The sequence below is a fragment of the Heptranchias perlo genome, chromosome 16 (assembly GCF_035084215.1).
Source record: "Heptranchias perlo isolate sHepPer1 chromosome 16, sHepPer1.hap1, whole genome shotgun sequence".
In the NCBI taxonomy this organism is placed as follows: Eukaryota; Metazoa; Chordata; class Chondrichthyes; order Hexanchiformes; family Hexanchidae; genus Heptranchias; species Heptranchias perlo.
This window is the reverse complement of record NC_090340.1, coordinates 46,343,324-46,371,186: the sequence shown is the minus strand read 5'-3', so window position 1 is coordinate 46,371,186 and position 27,863 is coordinate 46,343,324. Positions and strand designations below refer to the sequence as shown.

The following is a 27,863-nucleotide window of genomic DNA, read 5'->3' as shown; positions in this document are numbered from 1 at the left end:
GGGACAGGACGTACCCAGGGATGGTGATGGAAGATTCTAGGACGTTGGCTGAAAGGTATGATTCTGTGAGTATAGCTATATCAGGTTGTTGCTTGACTAGTCTGTGGGACAGCTCTCCCAATTTTGGCATAAGTCCCCAGATGTTAGTGAGGAGGACATGTGAAATGTCGACATTTGAAGATGTAGCTTAAGATACAGGAAATGAAAAGATATTCTCGTGGAAATAAGGGATTACAATTTTGGACTTTAGACTTAGAAGACCCGGTTTTAACCCTCCCCGCTCGACAAGAACGGAGCGTGCAGAAGGTTAAAATTGGAGCTATGGCCACTTTGCGCCACACATGATTTTTATAGGTGTGTTTTGGCCAGGGTGTGACGCCCTCACCCTAAGCAAGCGAGGGCCTCATTGAAATGAAAAAGTCAGAGTCTGATGATACTGTTGAGACCCCGTGGAGATTTTAAACACACAGTCGCACATGTGAAAGCTACATGCCAACTGTTCCTGCCGTGATTTGCTGGGAGGGTTAACAAAGTGATGTTTCAGGCACACACGGACACCAATTTCACAAAAGGGTCCCGATTTAGGCGCAAAACCCTTATTAGCATATTTAAATGATGACCTGCGTTTGTTTCAGGCAGCTGCCAGGGTCACCTCGCGAGCACCCAAACCAATATGGCGGCGGCATTCCAGTGTGGAACATCATGCTGCAGAGTTCGACTTTGTGGCACCTGTTTGGGATTCAGAAAACATGCGAAACACACACAAATTTATACCCATACTGTCACACTATCATTACTGCTTCCTTTGAATATTTGAGTGGAGGTGACACCATAAAATCAGCTTGCACGGTACATTGGTGGGGATCCATCATAATTATTCAACCCCAACCACTCCATTATCACCATTAAACCAGCAGGTATCAAGAGGAAAATCCACCCAAAATGACTACTGCTTTTTAAAAAAAAGTAAATGGCTAAATATTTACAAATGGAATGGACATTTAGAGGAAGAATCTAAATGTTTTAAATTTTTAATGGCCTGAGTGTTCACCACTGACATGATTCAAAATTCTAATAAGAAAAGTGCAAGTCAAATATCTAAGCTGTCATCCCACAGCAAAATGGCTCAAAATGCCTACATTCTAATATTCTGTATTTGGGGCCTTTTCTTTTACAACACCTGAATCTGCTTCCACCCAATTACTTTTCTGAATAACACATAGATCAGGAGTTATCTGCACACTTCCCAGCACCCTTTAGCTGCCCCTTGATAGCACTTTACGTTCTAAAAACGATATTTGAAGGAAATCTGGAACAAGCATTTTGTGGAGACCTCTCATGAGATTCCACTCCAGTGACATTGTGAATGGGAAATGTGGACTGTGGCACTCCACCAATCCATGATCTCATGGAGGAAAACCTCATGAAGTTACATCAGTTCTTTGGCTGCATCTAACTAGCTGCTTTAAAGAATAAAACATAGTAACAAATTTGTTATTTTCCCCATTAATAATTGACTGGTGCACAGAAATATTCTTTATAACTGTTAGAATGATGAATACATCTTACTTTTTAACATTTTCACTTTAAGTATTTTGGTTTGTTTAGACTCAAATATTTTCATTATTTTTAACATTCAATGTTTCCCTTTGTATCATTGAAACAAATTATCAATCCCATGTTATAGCATGACTTATTATCCCTGTTGTAGGTGGATCAATGTCAAGGTACAATAAGACAGTTGAATGCAGAACTTTCATCTATTCATATTGCTCAGGATTCAGCTGAAAGGATTTCTGAACATAAGGAGGAGACAATCTACCAACTGCAGACTGAGACTCAAGCCCTACAAAGCACAGTCTTAGAGCTCCAGACCAAGGTAACTCCACTTTGCTGTAATGGTACAATACATAGCAGTACATTTAAAGAATAATTAACAATGGTGTATGTAAATATTTACTAATTCAGGTTTAGCTGGACCCGCTGATTTTTCTCCACATTTTGATGGTTACATTCCCCTGAATGCAGTATTCTGGCATGAAACGCTGTTTATCAAAGTAAAACTGCAAAAAAAATTATAAGTATCACCTTAAGCATTTTGACGGGAGAATTGCAGCAACGGTAACTAGCTCTTGTTTAGTTCAAAACACAGCAAAATGTCATAAAACATTTATTCACATTTATGAAGTAATAGTTTTATATTACCATTTGTTCCAGTTTGATTAAAGCACATTTATCGTTCTGCATAGCATATAACTTCTGCTGATCTAATGTAACTTTATAAAATTAGCAAATTATGATTAGTTAGTAATTGAAAGCATTGTAGGCAGTTAGTTCTCGAAATGACAATATTATCAGAGTTTTTACAGGACCTTCATTCCAAAATACATGGATTAATTATAAAATGAAATGGAAAATTATTAAGGCTTTTTGTAGTGTCTAAAGGTAGAAAAATGTGGTCTACCTGAACTTTTTTCTCTCTTGAGAGAATGCCACCTTAACAGACTGTGAACACTTTACTTCCAATTGTTATGTCTAAGCCAAGACACTTGTAATTTAGATTGACTTGTGTACCATTTCTTTGTTCCTCAAAATCAATTTACTGTTATCCTGAAACTTGCTCAGTAGTCCATTCTATGCGGCCTCCGGGTACTTGGGTAATAAAATTCTGTCTGCATTCTGTACTGTGAAGTGTTTGATGTTACTTTTTGTAGAATACAGCTACAGGAGCAGAATAATAATGTTAAATTCTCAGTGAGTTGATGGTGAAGAAAGTATGGAGACTGATTATTCTCAGCATCAAGAATTAAGTATTTCCTTTTTTGTTAACTTGAGATAAGACATCAAGCATTATACTTCACTCAAAACAGCTAACCTAGTGAATTAAATTGTGACGGTCAATTTGACTATGAAATAATAACCTTTTAACTAGGTGCATTCTACTTTCTTTCTGAATCTGAATACATTAAATTCCAATCCACTGATGCTGGTGCACCATTATTTGAAGTCTGGAGCTCACCCATATTCACAGTAATGGTAAATGAGTAACTGTCCTCTTTGAGAGAAGCAAGCAGAGTCTCTTTGAAGTCAATATCCCTCCATGGAGAAACACCTATTAGGTGAATTTCAGAACCACTTCAACCCTCTATGATGGACTCGATAATCTGATATTTGAAACAGGCAGGTCCACAATAATCCAGGACACTGTTAATGGTTGACCAGCCTTGCTCACTGGAGGAGCACCTCTGTTACAAGGACCGCGATTCTTCCCAGTTGGCTCAGAATAACCCTGCAAGCCAGTGCCTTAATGGTTTGCGTGATGTTAGCAGGACAAGCAGCAGAAACTAGCCAAAATCACTGGTTATTACTACTAGTAACCAACGGTTTTGTTTCATTAAACTCCAGCAGTAACACTGCACATACTTGTAGCTCTATACGCCTTGACTCTACTGCCCCATATCTAACATTGTCTGGATTTGGATAAGGCCCTATGGTGACAGAGAGTGCATTCCATGACCGACAAATGGAAATTCTGCACAAAGATTTCAGCCAACTGACCAAAAAACAGTAATGCTATGGCTGTTCTACGTTTTATTGCCTGCATTATATAGTTTTGTTAATTGATTTACTCTTTTTGTATTTAGATCTACTGTGAGTTCCAATCAAGAGTAACAAAAAAAAATTAAGCCAGAAAGGGTTAATCGGGTTACAGTGTGTAGTACTCCCTAGCTTAATTAAATTGGATTAGCAGGATTAAGGGGATACATGAAAGCACATTATTTCATACCTATATGATGTAAATATTTTTGCACAGATGAATTAAGAAAAATATATATTTTCTTAAATTGAAGCTGTTGATATAGGTTGGTTTGTGTCCAGTTTGTCCTGTAAGTTTCACTGATGGATTGGGGTGACAGAAAATATAGAATGGTGTATAGCATGTACTTTTAAGATTTCATAAAGTCTGATTGTTTGTCATCTAAAAAGTCCTAATTTTTGGTCCATAGACTCTAAAACAGAATTGATAACAGTACGGGGACAGGTTTATAAAGCCTGGCAGAACATTATTCTATCAATTCAGAAAACTAGATTTAAATCCAGAAAAATATGAAGATAACCAGTTTAGTGTGAAATACTTATCTTCCTTGAGAAAAAAAAGCAATTTTTCATGCTTTTGTGATTAGGCATCTAGATTTCTGTGTGCATTTGCTGTATTTCAACACGTGTGACTTTTTTTAGACTTAGTTAACAGATCATCATATATTTATCTATCATATATTAGCAGTCCTATCTTTACGTGTACTTCCACTTATGTAACACTTCCAGTAATATAACACTCTCCCATTTCACTTTGTTGATTAGCTTGCATTATATATATTTTTAGTGCTTGTGGCTCCCAAAATTTACAAGGTATGTGTCACTGTGGTGTTATGCACTAGAAAGCCATCTCCTCATATTACTTTTCGTCCCGTGGAACAATCGCTTCCCATCATCACTGCACCCTTTCCCTGACCAGCACCTTGTAGCCGCCACTTGAAACAGGGCCATCCTCCAGCCAGGACCTGTAGCCCCAAAGGTACCTATGATCTGGCTGCCTGTGGCCAGATCCCTCCCCCCACCAGTGCCCCACACCCTCACTCAAAAAATGGGATCTCCAGGCTCAGTGCCTCACTTCAGCCACCATCTGCAGCCCCAAAGACACTCCTAATTTATCAGCTGCAGCAGAGGTTGGATTCCTCCAGATCTACCTTATCCCACCCACAACCCAACCACCAGCATGAGCAATGTCACAAGAGGTTCACTAGTAATATATACAAAAAATCTTGCATCTAGCATGCACTTTGTGTTTGTCATACTTCAGTGTCCTAATTTGTTTTTTACACTTTTCTGTCGTACCTGGTATTTTAACTGTAAGGTATGTATACTTATGATTATCACTTCTTCACGGGGGATCCTCTAGTATGTGATTAACATAGCAGCATTAGATATTCAAAAATTGACAAGATTTTATAGGGAACTTAAAGACCTAATTTAGAAATGCTGGGCCACAATAGTTTACTCACAAACTAAAGTGCTGCAAGGTATAGAACTCTATACAGTTTACTTGTAGAAAGAGGCAGCTTGTAACATTACAATTTTCTCCAGATGACAGCTAAATATTGCTTCAATACTCTGCTCATTGTAAACCAGATTTCCCAGTAAAAATGGTCACATAGTTGGAATACTTGGATGTAAAGTACTAATTAGGGATGGGCAATAAATGCTGGCCTTGCCATCGACAGCCACATCCCATGAACGAATAAAAAAATTTTTGATCCAATAGATCAAGCAAAGCATCACTGCATATGTGGGGAAACATTGCAATGTTGCACATGTATTCACAATACATTAACACTCAATTCAGATGAGATACTGTTTATTATAATATACACTATATACTGAAACTTTATGTAATTTACTACAAAATTAAAAGTTCTCTTAGATTTTCAATAATAATTTCAGAAAGGAGCAGAGTACTCACGTGCCCCTGTGATTCACACTATGCACAGATACTGGTGTGAATCAAAAAGTAGCAAGAGGCCTTTTTTAAAAAAAGTAAACATACTGGAAAACTATCTTCAAAGCATATAAATGTATAAAATAATAAATGCAAGTGAGGAAGTTAACAGAAGTAACATAATCCTGGAATTCAGGTACTTATAAACCATTTGAGAATTCCTTCCACAGTTGTGACTATTACAATTATGGTCTTGTAATTCATACCTAGGTTTTCAGTATTTCCATTCATTATTTTTAAAATTGGTTATAGTTTCTCTCTACCTGATCGAAACATAACATTTGGTAGGGAATTACGATGAAAAAGATAGAGTTGTCATGGAGAACAGACATGGTAGAGCAGGCTCATTGCCTCGAATGACTTGCTCCTGTTTCAATGTTTCCAAGGCTTATATTAGACAGAGCACAAAATGTCATTTATAGCTTTTCATGTCAGATGTTTTAAAAAATAATTTTGTGCATTTAATCATTTACAAAGTCAGTAGATAATATTGTATCACACCATGTGTAGTTGTGATTTTTTTTGTCATAATAGATTTATGCATATTTACATCTGTACGGTGGGTAATTATTACCATTTTATGGGATCATAATTCATCATCTGGGCATTTGATTTCCTGAGGAGATGTTGAACCTTCTGAATATACAATTATTAAAAGTCTGCAGTGATTAAAAAATCAACAGGATCTGATTAATGTGTTTGGTGCAGGGCCGTAAGATTTGATCAATATTTATCTGCTTTAAGGGTACAGCAGCAATGTCATAATAGGAGGAAACTGAATGAATTAGAAGCTACAAATAATCTTTTCTATTTTGCTAGTTTGACACATCTGAAATTTTATATATGTGGCTGCAACTGGATTTTGCTTATAAAAAAACTTCAGCACCCATTTGTGAGAATTGCAAAAATGGGGTTGATGTAGCATGGCCTGCACCAGCAGTTCGAAGGGTAGGCAACGCCACATTTTTCAATGGGAGTTGCTCTTCCTAATTTAAGTAAGCCACATGAAAAGTCTGCCCACACAGCATAGTCTGTAGCACAGTTCGCTAGGGAATGCAAAATCTGGTGAGGCAACGGGTCTTAAAGCGGTGCAGTTTGCTATTAAACAGGAAGTTGTGGTGGTGGCAAAAATTAGCCCCAGTTTTGTGAGTTAAGTAAAATGAGTTTTTGTTGGACCATGGTACAGGCTCACCTGAACCAGCAGCTGACGGCATAGGCCATGCCACGCCAAATTTTGTGATGGGAGGCTGGTGGGACTCTTAGCAAATTGTAGCTCACCATTAATGGAGACATTGTGATGATGGCAGAAAAATGGGTTAATCGTTCACATTGTCAGTTAAGATACATGGGCAACACTGCTCCCTTTGATGCTGTAAAGTTGGAGGTACTGCTATAGGAGATGCACCAAATGAGCCTTGTTTGGGGCTGAATGCCACCACTATCCAGTAAAAGCGCAGGTCGATTGCATGGCAGGAGATCATCAATAGTCATTGCTGTCACCCAGGGCCTTCACAGATGGCTGTACATGAGGAAAAAGTGTGCTGGTATCAGGAGCAAGGTGAAGGTAAGTATGCTGCTCACTTCTGCAAACATGTCTTGTGGGTCAATCGACTATTAGACAAAACTAAGTTGGGAACTACCGCACCCTCTAGAAGATACCATTTAAAACATTAGGCAGGACCGTTGAACCTTTGCCTATATTGTTTCATTGTAACTAAGCTAAAGTGCAAACTTTCCTTAAAGATGGCAATTGCTGCTGAGAACGACCAACAGTTGCTGATGCGTGCAGGCCAGGGCACACCTTTGGTGTTCAGTGGTTTCTCCAGTGAGCTCCACAGCCATAATTGAAGAGGATACCCAAAGTCACCAAAGATCCATTCACCCATTGCTTTTTCTCCCGCAAATAGCACAGGCACCATGGAATGCCACACAATAAAGACATCACATTACTTCCTGGTTATCAGCCATTGACATGCATGATAATACCACCTGAAAAGCAATTCAATGCAAAGAAGCCTGGACCATGACCTAGGGGCTCATAATACGAGGACTGTGCTCATGGCATTGATGTGCATTGGGCACCTGCTCCAAGTATATTCAGGCACAGGCCTGTGCAAAAAGTGTGCACAAGGCTAATTAAAATCTGATATTTTATTGTATATAGGAATGCCCCTCTGTAATGTAAGGAATCTTACAACACCAGGTTATAGTCCAACTGTTTTATTTGAAAATCACAAGCTTTCGGAGGCTTTCTCCTTCGTCAGGTGAGCAATGGTCCTTTCTTCTCGAGGCACCAGCAGCTATTTATGTGTTGTTGGTGCTAGATATCCCGCCCAGGCGAACTCAGTTCTCTCCCATTGTGTCCTCAGCAACATGCTGGGAGCAAAATTAAATATTATAATACAATATGAGACAAGGTCAAGTCATTTGTGAACTGCCTCTCTGGAGCAGCAGTCCTAACACTTTGCAACGAGGTAAGCATCATCGAAAGTCCGCACAGTATTACAAAACCTACAGGATTGTGTAAATAAATTAATGACCTCATGCAAGTGTCAAGGAGAAAATAAGGAGCACAGTGAACAAAAAATTGCAGTGCAACATAGAAGCCACCAGTGTCAAAGAAAAATAAAATCTCACTTAGATGGCAACCACCACACATTGCTTTCTACTCCACAAGGGAAATATATCCTCAGAGTCTGAACGATCTGGCAAGTGTGAAATGCAATGTTTTTTTAAACAGCCTCTTCATACAGTACAAGTGGTTGGAAATCACTATTCATAGCATCTTCCTTAATTGGCTTGCTAATAGCAAAGTGCTCAGTTGTTAATTCACATGAATAAAGTCCTGTCTCCATACTCCTCAGTTGCATTTGAACTGCATAAATTAAATTACTCTACTGGCTGTAACAGTCCCTCTGCATTTCCAGTGCATGATTAGTCCAAAGTTGTTCATGGAACAATGAGGTGTTAATTTGTCAGCACCTAGATTTGGGCGCGAAAGCAGCAATGCACCAACAATGCACGCCCGTACCGGGAGGCCCGAGGCCAGCTCAAAATTGGGCCTCAGATCTCATTAATATTACTTGTCATGCCTCCAAAGGCAGCTCACCTATTTGAATAAATGAATATTGAGCTGTCTGAAGGTATGAGAGCCCACACTAAGCATTTAGTAAAGCACTAAGCTGGGGTAGACCTTTCAGCTGTCACCTGATCCTCCACAGGGCTTTCTTTGGGGTACATTGTACAAGCTATAGGGGACACATTGCTACACTGAACAAATGCTGCTCTTCAACCCCACCATCCCAAAGTCTACTAGAGGAGAGCATGGACCTATTTCATCATGCCATTAACAGCGTCCCAGATGTACACTGACCAGGCACCTTGCATAATATTATGTTATTGGCTGGCACAGATGGAGATCAGATTGGCTTTCCAGTCCATCAGTTTGCAACTCTGATGTGAAACTGGCAGTCCTTCTCCTTGGTTCTGCAGGATTTTGCCAGTCAGAGCTCTTTTGAATCCTCTGAAATTTCTGTAAGGGATCTGGATCTTGCATCCTGTTCTCCCGTGGCTGAAGTGGGCATCACTCCAGAGTACCACCCTGTGAAGAATCCTACCAGTGCTGGATCCTCGAAAGCTTAGCAGCCAATATTTTGTAAATCTGTCAATAGAAAGTTACCTAATTTTAATACACAGATCATGTATCATACGTTGATAAAATTGCATTTTTAAAACATTTTTTCACTGTCATATCTAGTTGTGGACATAATTATTGCAGAGTTGCACATAAGTACTTGCATATTTTCACACAGTATTTTATATTTATTTATTTACAGTTACCACCTCCGGTAACTGTACTGATGCATATTGGTTTGAAAGTGCTACATTTCTAGTTTTGAATTAATTGACACAAAGCAGCAGAAGATATTACAAGCTATTCAAAAAGAATTTAAAAATTTAAATAAGATATACTCACCTAATGTTTATTTTCATTTTGAAGGTTGTTGGTGTTACAGTGGCTAAAGAATTACTTTTCCCATAAAAGTCACTTTTTTCGATATTCCTGTGTATTCCTGCCATTTATAGCCAGACAGTCCTTTTTATAATTTTCAGTGCATATTTACTAAAGTTTGGGATTTTTAAAATTTTTTTTATTCGTTCACGGGATGTGGGCGTCGCTGGCAAGGCCGGCATTTATTGCCCATCCCTAATTGCCCTCGAGAAGGTGGTGGTGAGCCGCCTTCTTGAACCGCTGCAGTCCGTGTGGTGACGGTTCTCCCACAGTGCTGTTAGGAAGGGAGTTCCAGGATTTTGATGCGGAATGATCACCTGTGATCAATCTCTAGTTTATCTGAAGTCAGATCAGTGTTGATTAAACATTGACTCCAATGGATACAGAACAGCTGTACTCAAAGAAGGGTCCTGTTACCCACATTACCTCATCACATTCACTTCAAAGTTTAGCTGTGGAAATGTAGTTTATTTAGGGCTCTACAGAGGAGATCCTTAAATGTGAATATTTATATTAAAAAATTATTAACTGAGATTTATCTAGAGGTAAGAATTTAACAATTTACTCCATTTACACCTACATTATTTGTTATGATCTGGAATGCATTCACTGAAAGGGTGGTGAAAGCACTTTCAAAAGGGAATTGGATATATATACTTAAAAAGGAAAAATTTGTAGGGCTATGGGAACAAAGCAGGAGAGTGGGACTAATTGGATAGCCCTTTCAAAGGGCCGGCACAGGCACTGTGGGCCGATTGGCCTCCTTCTTTGCTCTATAATTCTATTAATACTTTCCTTTAAAGAATGAAGTACAGCACTACACAAGGGACACTTTTGCCATAATGGATATAGCAGAGTATTATAAATTTGAGTAATTGACTAGTTTTCACATTTTTACATTTAAAAATTGTTACAAATTAAAAGGACGATATTGTCAACCATGATTCTCATAATTGGTATCAGTAGAAAGGCTCGGGTTAAGTTGGTTGCAACATGCGAAATGGAAGAGGCATGACAAAAAGGAAGAAAAGAGAACAAAGTAAAAAGATGAAGTAATGGATCAAATTAAAAAAGGACGGAGTCACAATCCAGAAAAAGCACCCCATCCATGTAGATTTTAAATAAAGGCGCACACACTTTGTTCAAAATAGTCAAACATTTTTTGAAGTATTAAACAGTTTGTCAAGGTCATCATTTCAATCGAAATCTTAAATTATGCACATTGATCTGAAATATACATTTTTGTGTCTTTGGCATTTTTGAAGTGGCTAAAATTAAATATTCTTTTTTTGTAGATACTGAAAATGGAGGAACAATTGAATGCAACTGACTTTGAATCTGGCTCTTTAAAAGCCAATTTGCAAAACAAAGCGGAAGAAGTTCAAAAGCTCACAGAGCAGCTAGAACAATCTCAGGAAGCGATGCATCAGATGGCTGAAGAACTAAATGAGATGAAAGGAAACATACACATTGAAGTAAGTGGCTCAGAGTGGCTACAGGCAGGGGTAGAAGGGGAGGGGAGATGAAGAGGGTGAGAGGAGGGGAGAGGGGAAGACGAGAGGGAGCATGATGGAGAAGGGCAGTGCTGGGTGAGAAAGAATGTGCATTTATATAGCACCTTCACGACCTCAAGATGTCCCAAAGTGCTTTACACCCAATTAAGTACTTTTGAAGTGTACTCACTGTTGTGATGTAGGAAACACGGCAGCCAATTTGCACATAGCAAGATCCCCAAAAAAGCAATGAGATAACGACTAGGTAATCTGTTTTAGTGATGTTGGTTGAGGACTAACTATTGGCCAGGACACCGGGGAGAACTCCCCTGCTCTTCTTTGAAATTGTGGCATGGGATCTTTTACATCCACCTGAGAGGACAGATGGGCCCTTGGTTTAATGTCTCATCCAAAAGACAGCACCTTTAACAATGTAGCACTTCCTCTGTACTGTAGTGGAGTGTCAGCCTAGATTTTGTGCTCAGGTCTCTAGAGTGGGACTTGAACCCAGAGCCTTCTGACTCAGGCGCAAGTGGGCTACCACTGAGCCACAGCTGATACTGCAAGAAATTACCCAGGGTGGTGCCAGGTGAGAAATTTCCTGGGGGTAAAATTAGCTCACTGGGTGGGAGGTGAAAAGTATCTTCCTGGGAGGTGGAGGCCTGGGCCACAATCTTGGGCCACAATGGAAGTTAAAAAAAAGTGAGTACACCACAGAGCAGTGAAGAAATGAAGCAGACAAACGAAACGCAAATGCAGAAAACCATTAAAAGAATGGTCAAATGGCTGATATCTTTTCTCCTGTCATTGGGTTTGGTGGGGGAAATCACTAGCACGGAGAATGGGAGCATTCCTTTCCAGTGAGAAGTCAAAGTCAGAAATGGTTACCCTGCACTTCTCACAAATGGCGCTTTGGGGAATTCAATGTGTGTAACAACGCAGGATCAAGTTGAGAAGCATAGAAAGTAACATCATGGTTTAGGAAAGTATGAAATGGTAAGCATAGTGAGTTGGGGGCGTCCAGTAGCAGAGTGGGGGGTATGTGGTTCCGAGCTAAGGTTGACATACACATCGGGATAGGGTTGCCAACTCTGGTTGGATGTATTCCTGAAGACGTCATCACATGACCTTCTGCCTCCAACTACCCCGTCCAATGAAACAGACGTTTTTCCCATCTGTAATATAACTAATAAATGAAAGTGTTCAAAGGAAATGAACAAAACACACAATTTTTTTTAATGCCCCTATAATTATTCTCCTGGGTTGCTTGCAGCAGTCCCAAAGATTAATCTTTAATTCCTGGAGACTCAAGGACAATTCTAGCAGGTTGGTAACCTTAATCGGAGGTGTTGCTGGGGTTAACTATTACATACAGTTTATTTGACTGCGTCAATACTTTACAAAAGATAATTGTGAGTTTGCCAGTGCTACTGGTGGTCATTCAGGGAACATGCACCATCGGGTGCTGAATGAGATGGCCCAAGGTCAGAACAAATTCATTTCTAAAAATAAGAATTTTAAAAGTTGTAGGACCCATGGGAGGGAGGAGGCAGGTCTCAACAGTTACCTAAAAAAAAATACTGATTAACTGTTAAATATTTTAGATATTCAGAGGCAGGGAGAGAGATGAGTGGGTGACAGAAAATGGGACTAGAAGGCTAAGAAGGGGTAAAAGGTATAAAAAGGATCAAAAAAAGTTTTTAGGATTTTAAAATAGTTGGAAGTTTTACCATACACCCTCAGTATACACTGTGTGGATACCAGGTGGGTGAATTTGTGACAGGCAAAGTGTGACCCTTTAAATTGAAACTCTTATCACGGTACCACCTACAGGTGTAACTGGTAGTACAGGTATTATAATGGAGGAGGAGGCTTCATATGAAAGTTTGTGATGAAGCGCACGCCCCATGTACCAAATGTAATATATAGTAGATGTATTAGCTACAGAGAAGTCAGCGTCACAATTGAGGGCAGAATGGAGATATTCAGTGAGGGAGTCACCTCATCTGTGTTTGGTTTCCTCATTGTGGAAGAGATTATGCCATGAGCAGTTAATGCAGTGTACAAGATTAGAGGAAGTACACAAATCATTGTCTCAAATGGAAGGAGTGCTTGGAGCCCTGGACAGTGGTGTGGGAGGAAGTGTTGCATCTCCAACCTTAGTAAAATGCATGTTTACCTTTCAACCTTCAGTTCTGATGAATGGTCACATACCTGAAATGTCAATAACCTGTCTTTTCTCTGACTGACCTACCATTTACTTTCTGTACTTTCTGATTTTATATTTGGATGTATTTGTCTGGCCAATGGATACACTTCATAAAGTACTCATATCCAGATCACTCATGCCTTAGTTGGTCATGCCTATTGATTGGATCAATGCCAGAAACAATAGTACTCACTATGTTTATAACCCTGTTGAAAAATGCCAAAATTATATTTTAACTGGTATAATATTGCAATAACAAAACAAAATCACAAGCTATTCTCATCTGATTTTGTATGGCTTTAGAAATACTCTTTAAAGTTCATTATTTTCAATTAAAATTATACTACAAATGTTAGAAACTAAATTGAGGTGTGTGCAGCTAACTTGAAGCATGCTAGATGGTTACTTATGATGCTTGAGGCATTAGCTGTTTTTCTGTTGGACTCCTGAAACTTCTAGCCTCCCCTAACAACTTCCAGAGTGGCAAACTAATATTTTGCTGTGCTAAATGTTTCGTATAGTGAGCCAAATGTGACTAGCTGAGCTAATTTTCTCACCGCATATTTTACCCTTGATTAATACCATATATAAGTCTTCTAGCTAGCAGGTTCATCATACATGAGAATCATACAAACAATCCTGATTGGCTCAACTTTCCTCAGAAACAAATGAAAACCATCCATTTCACTGTCTCGGCATGTCTCACAAACTTCCTTCACAATCCTTTCTGGCCACATGCACCACTGTCCCACTGCCGCTCCCACATCTTAATATCCCCTTCCCCGACTGTCCATGAGCAGCATCACAAGGGTGGGGGATGCAGTTCCAATACATAATTCCCTGAAAGTGCAAGTGAGGTAAATAAAACCCTTAAAAAAGGCTAACATTTTGGGTTTCATAAATAGGGCACAGAGTACAAGAGTAAACAACAACAACTTGCATTTATATAGGGCCTTTAACGTAGTGAGACATCCCAAGGCGCTTCATAGGAGCGATTATCAAACAAAATTTAACACCGAGCCACATAAGGAGGTATTAGGACGGGTGACCAAAAGCTTGGTCAAAGAGGTAGGTTTTAAGGAGCATCTTAACGGAGGATAGAGAAGCGGAGAGGTTTAAGGAGGGAATTCCTGAGCTTAGGGCCTAGGCAGCTGAAGGCACGGCCGCCAATGGTGGAGCAGTTAAAATCAGGGATGCTCAAGAGGTAAGAATTGGAGAAGCACAGAGATCGCAGAGGGTTGTAGGGCTGGAGGAGGTTACAGTGTTAGGGAGGGACGAGGCCATGAAGGAATTTGAAAACAAGGATGAGAATTTTAAAATCGAGGTGTTCCTGGACCGGGAGCCAATGTAGGTCAGCGAGCACAGGGATGATGGGTGATCAGGACTTGGTGTGAGTTAGAATACGGGCAGCAGAATTTTGGATGAGCTCAAGTTTTTGGAGGGTGGGAGGCCAGCCAGAAGAGCATTGGAATAGTCCAGTCTGGAGGTAACAAAGACTTGAATGAGGGTTTCAGCAGCAGGTGAGCTGAGGCAGGGGCGGAGACGGGCGATGTTATGGAGGTGGAAGTAAGCGGTCTTGGCAATGGAGCGGATATGTGGTCGGAAGCTGATCTGATCTCAGGGTCAAATAGGACTCCAAAGTTGCGAACGGTCTGATTCTGTCTCAGGCAGTGGCTAAGTAGAGGGATGGAGTCGGTGGCTAGAGAACGGAGTTTCCGGCGGGGACCAAAAACAATGGCTTCAGCCTTCCCAATATTTGGTTGGAGGAAATTTGTGCTCATCCAGCACTGGATGTCAGACAAGCAATGTGACAACTGAGAGACAGTGGTGGGGTCGAGGGAGGTGGTTGTGAGTAAACAACAAGGTGGGTGCCGTCAGCGTACATGTGGAAGAAGTAATAAATTTGAACAAAGCGTTGATTAGGCCTCAGTAAAATAAATCTGGGATTACTATTTTTGTTTATTAATAATTTATGGGTTGAGTTTTCTTCAACAATAATGAGCCAGCTTACGATGTATGCAGTACACAAATAAGGCAAAAAAAGTGAAACGGGGAATCTAAGAGGGTATGTAACAGGAAGAGTTTAAATGCAGTAATGGTTCTGGGTAAGAAAAATGTAAATTGTTAATAAATATTTTGAATCCAGAAAACTGTTTAAATATGTCAACACAACAACCAGCCTTCCATTCCGTAGCATATTAAAAATGACGTGGATGATAATGTTATTTTTTGTTGTCCCTGGTTAACTGCAAGTTAGTTTGAGATAATTTCCCCATCATTGTTGAATTAAACTATTTTAATGAATGTTCTGCAGATTGAAAGCAGAGAAGGGAAACTTTCTACTTTGCAAAACGACATAGAGGACTTGCAACACCAGTATAGCAGCTGTTATTCTGAAGTGAGTGTATGCTGTTATTTGTTGCATTTCATGCTTATCAGGTTATTAAATTGAGGGAGGTCAATGCTGAGGAATGGAATGTTTTTTCTAATTTTGGAGCCCAGCATTAAGCTTACAGAATGGGCCCAGAACAGAGTAATACTTACCTAATATGCCCCAACAACGTGTTTTGGAAGAACGCCCTAGTATATCAATATGTTATTTTCTCTATTTCTTACACAAACCATGCTTATGGATGTATAAATAAGATTAACAATTGATGCTGAACTGTGGATTAACATGTGATGTGAACCCATGGTCTCTGGGAACATGGTTGAGATTGTGCAAGCTTATTTCAAACAGGGTCATTACAGTCAGCAGGAAGAGTTATATACACCTGTATATAACTGAAGAAGAAGATACGTGGGCTAGATTTTTGTGTCCATTCATAGTCAATCGCCAGAAAATCTAGGATAGTCTAAACTTGCTATCATGGAGGCAAATTCCATTAAAAAACCAGTAAAGACAACATGTTCACTAATAAAAAATACAAAAACTAAGTAACTGCTGTCATACATGCAGTACAAAACCCTGGATTATATTTCCTCTCATTTGGTATGATAAATACTGGATATGCTTCTGGCCTGTGCTGTGCAGTTAAATAAAATGCAATTTAAATCACACTGTACAATACAACTTCATTTTAAAACCTATGATCATAGGAGCTTGCCGGCTGTCCTATGCCTGGCATCTAGGCATGATAATGATGATGATCAACATGAAAAATGTAACTGAAATTGAATAAGCTGTACTTAATCAACTCCAACTGTACATATTGTATGAAATAACATGGGTGAAAGCATGTTTCAAGATGTAACACATCTTTGTATTTGGAAAATGTTCACAAACTATTTGAACTTTGTTCTCAATAGACCGTAAAATCAGGCGGGGGGTAAAGCGGGCATCTGACTCAAATCCCGCCCCGTTCCCGCCTGGTGGGTTAGGTTAAAATCGGGGCTTTTATGTCCTCTGAATACCTCAACTGCCAGTTTGTGTTAAGATTGTGGTATTCAGGGATGATATTAAAACTGCTTTTCTTCTTGTAAATGGTAAGCCAATCTTTACACATATTGCACGTTTGAATTTCAGTAGATTAAAATATTAAGTAGCCCTTTGATATTTCAGCTTTAGATAAAGATAATAGAAAAGTTCATCAGACTTTATTGTGTTGATAGCATGGTTATTTATGGAGAGCTAATTTGGCAGTCATTTTGTTCTTGCCAAAACATGAAAAGCACATAATGTATCACACTTAAAGGGAGCGCCAGTCTTTTGGGGAGGAAAAGAGCTGCATGTTAATGATGCTGCATATAAACAACAATAATGCTTTTACAATGGTAATGAATTCATCAGCTCAAATGTTTACCACCAGAAGGAAAAAAACTTTCTAACAGCATTACATCAATGATGATGCCTCATTAAACCTTACTGCAATCTTACAGGGGTGTCAATGCCCTTTTAAATAGAGTACTGGGAGAACACTTGGCAATGTGCCACATAGAAGAGGCCCTCATGATAATCTGTGTACTTGAAATATGTTGTTAATTAAATAAATAATTCCGATTTTCTTAAATATTACGCTTCTTCCCATTTTGCAATTTTTGAGTGTCGCCCTTTTTTTTTAACCTGTAGAGTTTTCACCAGTTTTAACTTGCAGCTTGTTCAGTAGATGTATAGAAAAACAGATCTGACTCACTGATGCACACTTAATTAGGTTTGTCTGAATGAAGAAACGATTGAGCTAGTCTCCTTCAGTTCTCTAACTGTGGCCGTATTAGCCAGCCCCAGCTATCCACAACAGCTAACTCAGTACAGGTTCTAGATCTCAATGCCAGATCAAGATGTAACATATACCCATGTTAGAGTGTTGTTTTTTTCACAAAAGTAACAATGTTAATGTTTGTTTTATATGCTAGTTAAAATATGAGTGCTATGATTTGTGATAGTATATTAATTACTTCTTGGAATAAAATATTTGTGTATGCAGCTGTTATGCAAAGAAGATAATCTGGAGAAAGTGAAGAAAGAACTTGATGCTGTAACAGAAGAATCAACTCAACATATGGTGCAGCTCTCCAACATTACTGTGGAGAAGCAGAAGCTGGAAGTAGACCTGACTGTCCTTAGTGAGAAACACAAAGCAGCACAGCAAGAGGTATCACAATTCTGTTCGTAATTAGATGATCCACAAGTGACATTTGTAGACACATTGACCATGATTTTAGCATGGCGGCAGGAACTCAGTGGGTGGATAAGTAGTCACGTGGGAAACCCGGAAATAATTTTAGTAGGTCGGACTGAGTGATCGCAACTCAATTAAAGACACTTAATTTTACTTCCGGGTTTCAAGTCTTCAGGCTGTGCAGTGGGCGTACTGTGCACCCCCATAACGTGATGTGAACTCCACTATTTAAAGGGCCAATACAAAAATGGATTTTGAAAGAGGAAACATCAAGATGGAAGAGCTTAGAGTAAACTCAGCACTAAGGTTCACCAACGCATCCCTTGAGGTTCTACTGGCTGGTGTGTGAAGCAGGAGGGAGGTTCTATACCCAGCTGATAGGAGGAAGAAACCTACTAATGCCACCAAGAAGGCATGGCTGGAGGTGGCAGAGGAGGAGAGCAGCAGGAGCGCGGTGCCCAGGTCTTGTTTGCAGTGCAGGAAGCATTTTAATGACCTAACCAGGTCAGGAAAAGTGAGTACATTTGATGATTCACCTACATCCTGTGTTGTTCAACACCCCCCCATCCCCCCTGTCACTCTGTATTGGCCCGCCTACTCCATCTCATAACTCCTCACACCACTTAAGTTTCAGCAGCAATCGTCCTTCAGTTTCTATACTCTTCCTCAACTGCCCATTTATTTGCCCACCATTGCCACTCACTGCAGTCCTGATGCCATGTGATCCATCTGTCTGATAGTCACACTCTGATGCATCTTTTTCATGGGCAGTCTCACTGAAAGCAGTGCATTCATAGAATGAATGTGTCACCTTCAGTCACTCACAGGTCTGTTGTTTGCCCCCTTGTAGGAGAAGAGAGTGTAAAATGCAAGGGAGAGGTGCAGAACTGGAAGTGGTCCACCACATATGGTGGAGCTGACAGATGTGGAGGAGAAAGCTTTGGAAATAAGTCTGATAAGACCATTGCATGCCTCTCTATCGGCGATGGAGAGACTGGCAACCCGCAGATAGCTGGTGACAGAACTTTAACATCTTTCACACACATGATGAATTGATTTTATCAATGATGTAACTGTGCCAGACCTTAGTATGATCATTGGAAAGATTGTCACTTTTCCAATGAATAATTAATATTGGTCTTTGTTGTCTTCCAGGGCCTTCACGCCTTCAAGAAGAATCTGCTGAAATGGAAGAAAGCGATGCCTCAGAGGAGTTCATTCCTTCTGAGGGTGCACTGTCACAGACATCCAGTCATGCACCAGCGCTGATACTGGCATTTCAGTGGGTCATGTTAGACAGTTAGTTGGGTTTTCACCTGATGATTCACCATTCACAAGTAAGCACGAGCAGACACTGGTGGCAAGGGCAGCTGTGGAGAGTCTGCGTCAGGGGACACACTCCTCTCCAAACTGGGCATAGATGCTGAACCCCGGGGGCACTTGTTGAGAAGAAGAATGATTGAGGTGCAGCAGCAACTTTACAAGATAATAGAAAATGTACCACGCATACTCTCCACATTAGCAGAGAGGATGGAGAAGTCCAACTCCATCACTAGTGGATTGACGGCGCAGCGAAGTGCGAGAATGTCTGTGATGGAGAGAGTGGCAGCCTCCATTGAGCTTCAAGCACGGATCTCAAATGAGTCCATACAGGCTATTACAATGGCCGTGCAGACTCTGGATACCAACATGTCTGCCACCTTAAACAGGCTGACAGATATCTTATCTGTGGCCTTACAACACAGCTCATCTGCTCACCAACTTGCTGTCCAGCAGAGTGGTGGGGGTGATATTGCGCTAGCCTGGGAGAGGGATGATGGCGAAAGGGGACATGGAAGTGGGACTCTACCAAAAGCACTTCCACGTCTCACCCATTGCCCCCCCAGTACCCACAATGCTGCCTCCTCTCCTGACGACCGAGTCTGCCCCTGTGCAGGTGGAGCAGTCTTTGGCGGGGCCCAGAGGCCGTAGGCCAAGAGCAACTCAGCAGTCAGGGCAGGGATCTGTGCAACCTGCCACTACCTCTGCTCAAGCCACAGGGGATGCAACACGTAGCAGCATTAGAAAGATAAAGGCTAAGCAATTGTAGTTCACCAGTGGTATGCATAAGGGTGTGTGACGTCATGGCATGTTGTTCATTTATATAATTTGTTTGTTATGGCTCATTAATTTTAATCATTATCACCATTACCACACCTTGGCCATTATTGCGTCCCGTGTGTGAATTCGCCCTTTCATTTGTTTCATCCTGAATGCCAAGACGTGACGACACCCATTGGGTGGGTGTGCAATGGGTAAATGCTGGGCTGAAGGACTGTTCTGTGCAAAGGGAGGGAGTGGCAGTGGTTGTTCCTGGCGGCCTAAGTAGCTCAGTGTCTTCAATTTGCACATCTCATTGTGAGAACCTGTTAGAGCAATTTGTGCGGCTGCTCTGGCGATGAGATCCCCATCTTTATTTCCTCCTTCTTCTAGTCATTCTCCTCCTCCTCCTCTTCATCCTCTTCTTCAATGTTGCCGCCAGATGAGGATGCATGATGAGCGCATTCGACCTCCTCCACCTGTAACCCTTTCTGCTGCGCTATGTTGTGCAGGACGCAGCACACGATGATTATTCTGGATACCCTCGCTGGCATGTATTGAAGGGCTTCCCCAGATCTCTCTAGGCACCTGATGCGCATCTTCAACATGCCTATGGCTTGCTCAATGACACACTTGGTGGTGATATGGCTCTGGTTGTACCGCTGCTGTGACTCATTGGTGGGGTTTCTCACAAGTGAGATGAGCCACGTCTGCAGGCCGTATCTCTTGTCTCCAAGGAGCCAGCCCTTGAGTCTGTCTCCTGTGTGGAAGACGTCCAGAATGTTGGACTCGTGCAAAATGAATGAATCATGACAGCTGCCAGGGAATCTGGCGCACGTCCGCAGAAATCTCTTCCGGTAGTCGCGCACCAGCTGTGCATTGATGGAGTGATATCCCTTTCGATTTATGGCTCATGTGGAGGTCCTCGGATTGTGCCCTGCAACTGTGGGAAGCCAGGCACAGAGTGGAAACCCACTGCCCGTTTGTTCTGGCTGTTGTTGCCACGGGGGAAGTTCACGCAGTCGGATGATCTAGCAAACAAGCCATCTGTCACCTGTCATGTACACTTATGTGCAGATGACTGACACACCCTGGAGATGTCACCAGTGGAGCCCTGGAAGGTGAAGAAATTGAGGGCAGTGGTGACTAACTGCAACAGGCAATGCATGGCCACCAGGTCCAGCCGGGAGCAGCTCTTCCTGAAGGAGGCTGCAGTTATCTGCAACCACCTGCAGACTCAATCTCAGCCTGCATATGATGTGGAGATGCCGGTGGTGGACTGGGGTGGACAAATGTAAGGAATCTTACAACACCAGGTTATAGTCCAACAGTTTTATTTGAAAATCACAAGCTTTCGGAAGCTTTCTCCTTCGTCAGGTGAAGTGTGCATAGGCACTGCTCCTCAGAGAGGTCCAGGAAGCTCAGTCTTTGCATGTAGACCCTCTCATGTGGGTAGTGCCTCCTGCAATATCGGCCCCTCCATTGGTCCCCTCTCTGCTCTTCAGATCCTTGTTGCGCACCTCTGTCTTATGCAACTGCAGATCCTAGAACTGCACGCCGTGTCTGCCGCGGATGGTGATGTGCCTCCTCCTCAGATGTACTATGGAATACACCAATTACGCCCCCCATCCTGATCTTGTCAGTTTGAGGGGCTCCAAATGTAGGTAAATTTGTCTGAACACACGAATTCTCAGTCTTCACAAAGAAACCTCAGTCTAAACACAAAGAACTCCCAGCCAAACGTTTGTCTGAGAGAACTGAGTGCCCAGCTGCAATTCCTCACCTTTTATTGAGATGTGTCAATCACTGGCTTAAAGGGCCAAATCAGCTTCAGCTGCAAAACGCCTCTCAATGGCAAGCTTCAGAAGCTACGGGAGACACGTTCAGGAGTAGTTAAATCTGTTCCTGTTGCAGAATCCACAAAAAGGTAAGCACCTAAAGTGTTTCAACTACCTGAATTGTCCCTTTACATATCGGCCCGCCGGCTTTAAGTGGGGACGGGACTTCCGGGTTTCTGTTGTGTGGCGCAGCCTAACGTATCTGGGTTAAACCCGGAAGTGGGCTCGTTAGAACCAGTATGCGGTCCCACTCCAAAAAGCTGCTACTTTAACCTCCCACCCGTCCCCAACCCACCAGTTCTTGGAGGTTAAAATTACCCCAATCATTCTTGAAAAAGTACAAAATTCAGCATCAGATAAGATGGACTCAATTACTAACTAAAAGTTGACCTAAAGAGGTAATTTTCCACATGTGCACTGGTGGCAAGGAACTGTCAATTTCTAGTGGAAAATGATGGACCCATTTGTGGATAAAAAATTGTGGGCAGTGTACCTGCAATTTTCCAATTTACGTTAGCGACAGGTAAGTATCCTTAACACCAGCGCATTCTTGGAAAATTTAGGCTAAAGGATAAAGTGATCTGATTAAGGCTGAAATTCTGGAGCTAATTCGTACTCCAAGCGGGAAATGTTTGCAGGGACTGCCAGCACACAGCTTATGATTTCCCACGATGTGCTTCCTGCTGGGAGTGTGGAAACAACTCTTCTGATAAAAGTTAATAAATTGGGATTGATTAAAAATGGATGAGGAAGACAGTGGTATTAAAGGTGATGTTGTAAGACTATCGAATCCAGCTAACGTTTTTGGAATTCTCATCCCTAATAAAGTTTTCAGTCTCTTCTGGTGTGCGACGGGTGCACACATCGGCCACCATTTTGGACCCTTAGGTGCCTATTTTATGTCAGAAAAACTGGCACAGCGCGATCAAATTTCTAAGCCATTGTGTGGAGCACTTTGCAATGTTTTGACATGATGGGTGCCATATATTAAAGAAAGATCGAAAGAAAGAACTTGCTTTTTTATATCATCTTTCACGCCTTCAGGATGTCCCAAAGCACTTCATAGCCAATGAATTATTTTGAACTACAATCACTGTTATAATGTAGAGAAACGCGACAGCCAATTTACGCACAGCAAGATCCCACAAACAAAAATAAGATAAATGACCGAATAATCTGTTTCAATTATGTTAATTGAAAATTATTTTTTATATTTATTCCTGGACCATATTTGGTGCTTTAATAGTAGTGCAAAATTGATGCTAATAATCTATAATTTGTTTAAAACACAGATATGAACATCCTATAAAAGGTTAGGTTTTGAAGTCCAAGAAATAGCTATTTTTGTATCAATTAGTAGGATATAGAAGGTAGATCATGATCAGTCATGTGAAATAAATATTTCCTCTGTGGTTAATATTTCATGAAGGATGAAGTCATAAGTGGGTTTTGCTCAGCCTTCAAATGGAATATTTACCACATCACATTGCTGGCTATGGCATGTTCTATTTATTAAACTTATATTTAGTTTGTTTTCAAAAAATAAAAAAAAAGGCTTAATAAGTATTTTGTAGCTGTTGTAACCCAATAAACAGGTGAAATGATGTCAGTTTGTTATTGTTGAGTCATACCTGGGCAAATATGATTTTTATTTCCATTGATATTTCACTGTACAAGTTTTATAAATTTATTACAGGACAGATAGGAAGACAGTAAAAGGTAAAAATATTAACTTTTTTGAAATAGATTTTAGCTCACATTTGAAATAATGACCAAGGTAGAGCATTTATTAAAAGAAAATGAGAAAAACTAGTTGATTAAAGTCTTCATTAGCAGCTTTTCTATCAGGAAGGTGCACATTTTAGATTTATAAATGCAAGATTCTACAAAAAGTTCTAGCTTGCTCAGTTTAATATTGTGTCTGTAGAGTCCTAGAATTAAATGTTCATGGTTATTAAGCGTCTCAAAGGTTTTTTTATTGTCCAGAGGGGCAATTTTTTCACTCAAAGGGTGGTGAGTGTCTGGAACGAGCTGCCAGAAGCAGTAATAGAGGCGGGTACAATTTTGTCTTTTAAAAAGCATTTGGACAATTACATGGGTAAGATGGGTATAGAGGGATATGGGTCAAGTGCAGCCAATTGAGACTAGCTTAGTGGTATAAACTGGGCGACATGGACATGTTGGGCCGAAGAGCCTGTTTCCATGTTGTAAACTTCTATGGTTCTAAATATGTTGTGTGCTCTCAGGTCAGAACTTTGTAGTGAAACCAAGTTTGTCATTTTGTTGAAAGTCACAGAAATTGTTTGCTGTATGACAGGTCAACAGTGGGGGTCAAACCATTTTGAAGCTGAAAGCAGAGTTGAAGACTGCACAGGAAAACTTATGGGGTGCAAGGGAGGAAGTAAATGCTGTAAAAGTAATTGCTTTCTGCTTCTGGTGGTGTCAAAATGGAATTAGTCATTCACTGTTTTGGCTTTTTTAAAGGACCACTGATTTAGACAGACTTCTAATATTTGATAAAGTTTTAGAAAAGCACCATCTTCATGAAACAGACCCTGCATCCCTTACAATGAGCCATTTATCTTGACTGCCCAATATCCAGTCATACCATAGTGTAACACAGAGGACAGAACAATGAAAATCCCTTGTTATGTGAACTGGATGCTATGATTTTGCACATACTCCCGTGTTTGTTTCTCCTATCATGCAGAAGGCACATTGATGAACACTCTAGTGAGACGAGGCCAATTACAAACCAGCAGGTTGATTAATTTTATATGTAATACATGAACAGAGTAACATTTACAGTGAATTTTAACCTATTTCATAACACTCCTTAGAGCTGTCCCTGTTAGCTGGCTAAATACATTTTTGTGACTAGTATTTTCTCTGAATATATTTGGCAATCAAGTAGAGTTCTAGAATTGAATGTTCATGGTTATTAAGCGTCTCAAAGGTTGTCCAGAGGGCTCTCACGCTCTTTGTATAAGTTCCTTACCAGATGTCTGCAGACTCTGCGTTTGTCCTCTCCTAGCTGGACAGTAAGCCACAGGCTTCCCCAACTCTCCATGTGTAGGGATTGGCCATTGAGCTGCCAATTAAAATCTTCTACCACTACCACCTGTCCTATCCCAAAGAATGGGCTCCTGGCACCTAATACGAACATATGAAAATAATAGCGAGAAAAAGACCAGCTGGTTCATCAAGGCTGTCCCATACTGTCATGGTGCAACATACGCGCACCATAATCTTCATTGCTTCTCCCCCCCCCCAGCCCCCAACAAGCTAGCCACGCAATCTCTCGGGAGAAGCAAAAAAATAAGCCAATTTAGGGAAAAATAAACTTTGGGAAATTCTTCTCCAAGCCCTGAAGGTGATCAAACAAGTTCCAGGAGACCACAGTAACTGGGAGATACATCCCCCAATACCCCACCTACCCTTTGAATGCAGTGATGTCAGCCACAGTTAGGAACTCATCCAGCTCCCATTTGAACATTTGTGGTAAATCTGCACGCACTGCACGAGCTGGCAACTTCTACCTTCAGTTGACAACTCTCTGAAAAGAAATTTCTCCTGACATCTAATCTTGTTCTATGCTCACCTAACTCATGCTCATATACCCTGGCCCACACTAACCTATCTATCTCAAATTCACTTTGCCACTTCACCTGGGACAGAGGTTTGCTACCAGAAACAAAGGTTTAAAAACTGCTGTAGAAGCCAATGTTTCCAAAGTTACAATGTACCTCTTGACCTCAGAAAGTATCTCAGAAAGTAACCTTCAATTTTCAAAGCAGTACAAGTAAATTAACAATATTGTCCTCACCCTGCAGATTTGCTTGAACATTTTTATTTATGCATTTTTTTAGTGAAATGACAGGTTCTAGAAGCGACAGAGTATAAAAGCTTTTTGCTTGTGTATTGTACATTTGTGACTTTATTTATTTATTTGTTTATTCAATTATTCATTCATTCATTCATTTATTCATAACTGAACTACATTTGGGAAGCTCATTATTGCCCAAGGGCATGTTTCCAAAAAACTGTGTATGTGACTTGTTTATAATTATTCTTTGATCAGACTAGAACAGTTACTCATTGTGGTATGAAATCTAGACAAAGAAAGTATTTTGATTAAAGAGTGTCCGATTATTTCCAAGTTTGATCTTCCAAGATGATAGATGGTGTGAATTTCTGGCCCGTTTTTCAATCTACCCCAATAAATGTCTGTTTCCCATTTCATCACTGTGTTCTGCCTTGTTTAAATTTAATAATAGCTGTGTTCATTTTTAAAAACGTATATCAGTGTTTGCAAGAAATAGTATGCCAGCAGAAATATGCACTACAGTGGATGACTGTTGCTTTAACAAAAGACTAAAACAATTTTAGTATTAAGTATTTCCTCAGGCTTTTCTTCAGCCAATTTTGTTTCTTTCTCCTTTCCTCTTTCATGTAGGGCTTTGGTTCCAAAGGAGCCAGCAGTCCTCCAGTGTCTTTACAATTCTTCATGTATCAGCCTAGATAGTGGGGTAGATTTTCTCCAGTGCAAATTTCAGGTAGCAACAACTGTAAACCACGATGTGTGTGATTCTTGTTCCTGACATTGAGCAAGTACCATCATCAGAATGACCTAAATTTTGCATACCCTAACTAAATGTAGTTTATTCTTGTCTTTTGCTCTGATTGACAAGTTCCTCATGTTATAATCACAACCTCCGTTTGCAAAAAATAAGCTCTGGGCAATTTTTCCCTAAGCCCTGAAGGTGATCAAGCAAGTTCCAGGAGACCACAGTGACTGGGAGACACATCCCCCAATACCCCACGAACCTTTTGTATGCAGTGATGTCAGCCACAGTTAGGAACTCATCCAGCTCCCATTTGAACATTTGTGGCAAATCTGCACACACTGCATGAGCTGGCAACTTGTTCCTTCAGTTGACAACTCTCTGAAAAGAATTTCCTCCTGACATGTAATCTAGTTCTATGCTCAGATAACTCATGCTCATACATCCTGGCCCACACTAACCTATCTAACTCGAATCCACTTTGCCACTACCAGAGGGGTGAAAAACTCCCCTCTTTTTCTAGCCTGGGGCAAGATGTTTTCTAGGTTTGAGGTTGTGTTCGAAACCAGTGCATTTATCTCTCTGTCTGATATCTTTCATTATTTTTCTCTGTTACTTTTTGCTTCAGCTGATCATTTGTAGTTTGTTCCAGCAGCTCGCCATTCTACTGCATAGGTCTGCATTTATTCCAAATACATATTGCATTCCTTTTTAGGATTAATTGCACTTTGTTAAAAGAGGTTTAATTCACAGTTTAAGCAAATTCAAAAAAACATCAAGCTATTGTTTTTATTTTTCCAGCAGTACCTCATCATTCATCTGATATATGAATAGCATAGCATCTAAAATAATCTCTTAAACTGTGATCACCTGTTTTGTCATATTCTTGATCCTCTTTTTTTCTCACTTTATTTTATTGTCTTGCAATAATTATATTTCTCTTTAATCTTTTTTGCCAGTTAGTTGCAATTTTAAACAAAATCTGCATCATGGATTTATGTTCTCTACCATACTTAAGTTTAAAAACAAGATAAAATATCTCCAACTGACTAGCAAGTTGAATCAAAAACTGTTTTCCTTAGTTGACAGTTGATTTCCTCTTATTAAACTCTATTTTACCCTAACCTGCCCGGCGAGAACAGGGTGGGGTGGGGGGTTCGGGTCAGTGAAGCGTAAAATCAGGCAGGGTGTAAAACAGGCATCCGATCCAAACGTGCCCTGTTCCCGCTGGGCAGGTTGAGTTAAAATCTGGGTTTCCTTTTTTTTGAAAGCACACTTGTCTGTCACTGCATCTATCTGTGTGGTGGTGAATATGAACTGTGTTGCCATGCTGAAAATAAAAACTAGAAATAAATGCAAAGATTCTTTAAATTTTGGAGACTGCATTTTAAGGGTCAGTGTTGCACATTGTGATTTCAGTTGACACAAATATTTGTTCACTTGAAATGCATAAAATATAGTTCTGGTAATTAACTTTATGAGCAAGCATAC

General features: G+C 40.5%; 1 protein-coding gene across 1 annotated transcript in view; it reads left to right on the top strand.

Annotated features, from left to right (window-relative positions):
- The window catches only part of LOC137333349 (early endosome antigen 1), a 586,801-nt gene that overhangs the window by 395,176 nt on the left and 163,762 nt on the right, over positions 1-27,863 (top strand). Inside the window, exons 18-21 of the mRNA XM_067997503.1 lie at positions 1,712-1,879; positions 10,865-11,044; positions 17,696-17,863; positions 24,125-24,208. Of these exons, the coding sequence (XP_067853604.1) occupies positions 1,712-1,879; positions 10,865-11,044; positions 17,696-17,863; positions 24,125-24,208 (600 nt within the window). The remainder of the gene's footprint in view (positions 1-1,711; positions 1,880-10,864; positions 11,045-17,695; positions 17,864-24,124; positions 24,209-27,863) is intronic.